We start from the raw sequence: 5,669 nt of genomic DNA, 5'->3' as shown, positions 1-5,669 counted from the left end.
GCCCCCCCCCCCGCCGCTACCGCCGTCTGTGTGGAGGTACCTCCAGCGGACACATCGTCTCCATTCGGGCCCTTCTCACCCGCTTCCAAGCAGCTAGGTTCTGAACAGGCCAGGGTCTGCAGCTGGGGCTCCAAGCCACCTTGCCCCTCTGGCCCCAGACGGCCACTAGACTGGGGGGACGCTCTCGATTGCCACCTACTGTCCTCCTCGGGCACCCGCTCCTCCGCTCCTGGGGGGCGCTCAGGGTTCCGCTCTTCGTGAACAGCAGCACCTGTACAGTTGCTAGTTTGAGGCTGGTGTTGATACTCGGACAAGAGTGGCTCGGCCATGTCTAGTAGATCCTCTTCTCGAAGTTTGAAAATTTTTTGGCTATAAGTCCTTAAGGAAAAAATTAATTTTTTTCCTTTTAAAAAATGTCCAACAGAGTCCTCTTCGGTCTTTACTTCCTGCAGTGATGCCTTTAGCCGGTCCTTCTGTCAGCAAACTCCAATCGCAACTTGGGGAGCTCAAGTCAGTAAAGGGTTAAGCGCGCACAGTGCGGCCAGCTCGCGGGCCCAAGGGGCTGCAGCGGCAGGTACAGTGCGTAATGAGCGGAGGGAGAGGGCTTCAAGCCTCCCCGCAGTGCGCCCACAAAATCGAGGACTTGGTAAAGAGATGAGGTTAAGTCCAAAGGGTTAAACCCAGCCCCGAAGGGGTTAAAACTACCCGAAGACGCCTCCTCCGAGGGGCCGGGTCCACAAAGGGTTAAATCCCCTGCCGCAGAGCCCACAAGGGGTTAAAGTCCTAGAGCCACCTCCTCCCACTTCCACGGGTGTCGCTCCAACCCGAGCTCCCGGTTCCCTAGGCCCGGCCGGAGCCTCAGCCGAGGACAGACAAACTCATCTCCCCTTTGGCTCGATGCTCTGCTCAGTTCAGTTCTCCGCCTCCTCCTCTTTTCCTCCCTCCCTCCTCCCCCTTCGAAGAGCTCCTCTTCCGCCTCCTCCCCCGACTTCCCCTCCCAACCTGCCTCTCCACCTGCCAACTTCCAACTGCTGCCTCCCAGCCCTCTGCGCCTCTTTTATATAGAAGCCTGTTTGCTCCGCCCTTGCGCATGCGTACTGGGGCCCCCGTCACGGGAAGCCGGGAGTCGTAGTTCCCATTTTCAGGCCCGCCGTCCTCGCGCGCCGTGCGACGTAGCCAATCTCAAAACGCGTAGGGGGCGTCTCCCAGGCCGGCCTCTTCCATCGCTTATCCCTTGCTAGAGAAACGTGAGCGACCATTGGTCTAGAGTCCCACGTCTTCCCCAGGAAGGAAGGCCAATCGCTGAGAAGATGGGGCGGGCCGTGGACCGTACCATTCTACTTCGGGAATACGAGAAGATTCGGTGGTCTTTGAGCGCCCACACAGAATATCTTTATGAAAAGGTGCGTTTTAAAGGCTATTGTTGTCTTTTGTTCCCAGCGGAAGAGTTCCGAAGGTCATAAACATTTGTTAACTAAAGCAAAAATGGTCTATTCCTAAAAAGTAGTCCCTAAAGTGTAGAAGAAGATTAAATCATGTAAAGAGAGATGTTGGCCCAGGGCTACCAGCTCCTGATTCCTAAAATTGCAGTAGGGGCTTCAAGGCGTGTGGTTTGTGCTTGGGTCTGACATTTGTGGAAGGATATTGTAAATATATTTTTGTAAAAAACGAAAAGCGCATGAAGAAGTAAACAAATGAAGACTAAAAAGTGCCGCCTTAAAGGGACAGTGTGATTGCGTTTAGTGCAGCAACTGGAACTAGGCCTCGGGAGACAAGAGGGCGGGTTCGAGTCCCGGGTGACGTCGACCCCGGGCTAGCTTTGGAATCCTTGGGAGAAGGTGTCCGAGCACCAGCCTAACCCTCTTTTCTGAGCGTCGTCTCTGCCCCAGGGGCCATTACAGAACTGGTGATCCGCGACGGAACCTGCCTGGGCCAGGATGGGAAAGCGTGGAGAAGGGGGAAGGCGGGACGGGGTGGGGGTGTTGAGAATCGGCCTCGCCCCCGGGTCTCAGCTCTTGTGGAAGAAAATGGCCTCCTGGGGCCGACTGGGTCTCTTCACTTCCGACCGGGAACATTTCCTGATAGGGACAGGGGAGTCAGGGCCAGCTGAGGAGCCTCTTTACTAGGGGGTGCTTCGAAATTAAAGAGTTTAAATAATCAACGCAGGCTATCCGAAATAGAATGTGGGATGGGTATCATCCACAGAGGCCCTAAAGGCCCTTCCTGGCCACTGGGCTCTAGGCAGGACTAAGAGGAAGCAGAGCCAAAGGCTTCCCCGAGAAGGAGGAGGCGGCGGCCTTTCCCTTTCATGGAAAAGGGGGCAGGGGCTGGATTCTGTCCCAGGACTATGGGGTAGATTCATTGGGGGGGGGGGTAGGTGACATATTTTTCCTTGAGAGAAATTCTCCAGACCAAGCCCTTGTCCAAAGGGCAAGGACTAACAGGATACAGAGAACCCTCCACTCTATAATCATTTAAGCATAAGATCTTGGCATAATTTCCACTTTTGCCACTTGCCACACAACCAGTCAGCGAGCCATTTTGTTAATTCATCCTTAATAGCATTCCCTTAGTTACAGCAGATTTGTACCAACTGACGTTCTTTGACAGCCCAGTGAGTTAGGCAGGGTAGGAATTATCTCCATCTAAGTATGAAAACTCTTAACACTCAGAAAAATTAAGTGACTTCTCCAAGGTCACATGACAACTAAACATAGTTCTGGTTTGGTCTCTGACCCCCCAATGCCATTTTTTTGCTGTCACAAACAGAACATCCCCTTTTTTTCTTTTTCTTTCTTTCTTCTTTTTTTTTCATTTTAGTGTTTTCACCATAGGGTATGTGCACTGGCCAGAAAGACAGAACATGTGAAATCATCCCCTGGGGGAATGGTCATGCCACAATCCTTTTTCCTCTCAGAATTTTGGGCACACAAATGGGCACACACATACCCAGTGTGATTTTCAAGTCATCTGATCCAGGACTGGAACCGTTGTCCACTGTGTGGGAATCTAGCACCTTCACCACCACACCACATGCTGGCCCCAAATCCCCCTTTTTCCTCCAAAGAATTTAGTTCTCTTTCATTCCCAACAACTCTAACCTAATTCAGGTCCTTTCTTCATTTGGCAAGCATTTGTTAGGAGGGCACAAAGATGACGAACACCCCAAATTGCTCCTGGATTGTGTGAAGAATCCGTTGATCCACAGTGAGTCAAAATGGCAAAGTGGAGAAAATCCCAGTTGGAGCTTGTCAACCAAGCTGCTTGAGAGTTGGGCTTTGTGGACAGGTGTCATGGAGGAAGCAGCTTTGTGGGTGATTCTAAAGGATGAGTTTTCAGGCCAGTGGGTATAAAGAAGGGCATTTTATGAAGAGCAAGCATTGTGGCCAAAGAAAAGAACTTGTCTGGGACCTCAAGAGTGACGGTGAGGCAGCCGAAAGTATGTGTGGGGAAAGAGCCAAGGCCGGTGCAGCCAGCCTCCAAAGAGAGAGGCCAGCAAGACTTTGAATCCTATCCCCGTGTTTGCAAAATGACCACCTCAGCTGGTTTCCCAGGGACTTCCAAGAACTCAGGTCTATCTGAAAGCCTTCATCTGGGCTCCCAGACAGCATGAACTGCCCTAGCATGGGAGGGAGAAGGTGACTAGACACCAAATTCCAAGAGTCCTCCAGGTTGGGACTACATTTTAAGACTTGAGAGAACTCTCGAGTAGCTCCAGTCCAGGGAGTCTGGAAGGTACAGCTGAGCCCTGCCTGCATACTGGACAGGCTCAGCTGTATGGTCTCATTTGTCGTGGTGGGGGAGGGGTAGCCAGGCTGATCGGTTGCAGAATTCTAGAATCCTGTCAAAGGGCCAGGCACCACCATATTAGCTAAATTCTAACCCTTAGCCAGACATTTTACATGCCAGGGTCACTCTTAGATCCCAGAATTGCCTCATGCTGAAGAGGTCATCCCTGTTCACAAACAAGGCCACCTGGGCTTAAAGCAGTGAAGAATTTGCCCCAGTTTACACAGCTAGTGTGCAAGTGGCATTGCTAGCTTAGTCCCACACCTGCGTCCCGACTGCGCTGCCCTGCTGTTGTCCATCCTTATCACAAGGGGCGTGTTCAACCTCTCTGCTATGTCCATGGCTTCCCGTGGGCGAATGATGGCTATGCCTGGGGCAGCGGCTAAGGCCAGGGGCAGTGGTTGAGGCCAGGGCAGACGGGGATCTGTGCAGGTTGTTTCTCCAGCCATGGCCATCAGAACTGCCTCTTCCTCACCCAGGGGCAGATGGCCCTGGGTCCAGAGGGCGGCTGCTGCCCAGGGCTCACTGCTGTGGCCCTCTGGTCGGGACCCTGGCCGGTGATCGTGGAGGTGCCGGGCAGCAGGAGGCACTAGAGTGGCCAGTTCAGTCGCTGGATACAGGCTGGAGCCACTGCCGGAGGGGAATGACAGGACTGACGCTGGGCAGAGCTTCCAAGCCGTCTGCGAGAGTTCTTGGAAGCCCAGCAGCCCTCAGCGCCGCCAGCCCGCCCGGAGGCCTGCCGGGTTGTGCACACTGGGTTGTGCACACTCCGGTGCTCCCTGCACCCCGACCCGGACTCCCAGCCGCGCGGGGCCCCGCCCCCCCGCACACACACACCCGGCGGAGGCTCCCGCTGGGCCTTAGCCTTCCAGAAAGTTCCTTGGGAAGGCCCAAGCGCAGTCATGGGAGTGGCGGTGAGTGGCACCGGGAACTTGTAGCTGAGGAGGTAGCGGGCACTTCCGGAGCCGGGGGTCTCAGGACTTCCTCCTCATCTTCGCCTGGGCCCCGCCACCCGCGGCTGACCAGCCCCGCGGCGGCGCCGGGTGGGGCCGAGCCCCGGCCGCTGGGGACGCCCCTTCCCTCCCCGCCCCCTCAGCCCAGCCGGGCCTGCTGCCTTCCCTGGTCCCGAGGAGGAAAACATTCCTCATTCGGAAACAGCGCTGGGCCCCAGGGGCCGTCCACAGGGCCCCAGCGAGGGAGCAGGACAGGGACCCGTGCCCCGTGTGCCCGCACCCCGCTGCCGCCCTGAGGACCCAGACGGCAGAAGATAGAAAGCTTTATTTTATATAGAAACATTCCTTTGTACGTGAACCTTCAGTGAGGACGTCCTGAGCGTGCGGGGCGGCTGGGGAGGGAGGCCAGCGCGATCCTCCGCTCCCCTCCCCGGGCCTGCCCACTCCTCCCCACTCCTCCGTCGTCCGCTGGCCGCAGGGCCTCCTCCACAGCCTTCCAGCCAATCCTTCCAGGCCCGGCCCAAGCCCCAACTTGCCCTGGAGCCCAGCCTCCACTGGAGAAGCCGGGTTGGGACGAGAGTCAGGTGACCCAGAGGGTGGGGAGGGTGGGGAGGGCAGGCTCACCCATCGTGTCAGGACCCAGGACCCAGAACCCAGAACGGGGTGTGGGGGCGCACCACATGGCACTCCGGGAGCCTGGTCTGGTGTGGGGAGAGGGGGAAGTGATCCCGGGAAGCTCAGTGAGGGACAGCTCCGGTAGGGGAGGGGTGACAATGCAAACACTAGTGGGAGGGGCTTTTTAATGCTGTTCTTCTCCTAAACCCCAGGTGGCTCAGGCCTAGCAGGAGACGGACTCAGTGGTCTCTGTTGGCTGCAGTGATCCCTCCATCAGAGTCACCTCTTCTGGATCCGAAACTGTCGGAAGAG

General features: G+C 56.1%; 2 protein-coding genes across 2 annotated transcripts in view; both read right to left on the bottom strand.

The window, feature by feature from the left end:
* HEXIM1 (HEXIM P-TEFb complex subunit 1) overlaps positions 1-1,026 on the bottom strand; it is a 2,657-nt gene extending 1,631 nt beyond the window's left edge. The window contains exon 1 of the mRNA XM_006170015.3: positions 13-1,026. Within this exon, the coding sequence (XP_006170077.1) occupies positions 13-329 (317 nt within the window). The 5' untranslated portion in view covers positions 330-1,026. The remainder of the gene's footprint in view (positions 1-12) is intronic.
* A 2,002-nt stretch (positions 1,027-3,028) lies between these two features.
* Positions 3,029-5,669, bottom strand: part of ACBD4 (acyl-CoA binding domain containing 4) — a gene marked incomplete in the record, with an annotated part of 12,753 nt that continues 10,112 nt past the window's right edge. The window contains 1 exon segment of the mRNA XM_027768873.1: positions 3,029-4,419. Within this exon segment, the coding sequence (XP_027624674.1) occupies positions 4,017-4,419 (403 nt within the window).

The sequence above is a fragment of the Tupaia chinensis genome, unplaced genomic scaffold (assembly GCF_000334495.1).
Source record: "Tupaia chinensis unplaced genomic scaffold, TupChi_1.0 Scaffold148004_1, whole genome shotgun sequence".
Taxonomy (NCBI): domain Eukaryota; kingdom Metazoa; phylum Chordata; class Mammalia; order Scandentia; family Tupaiidae; genus Tupaia; species Tupaia belangeri.
This window is presented reverse-complemented; position numbering and strand designations above follow the sequence as displayed.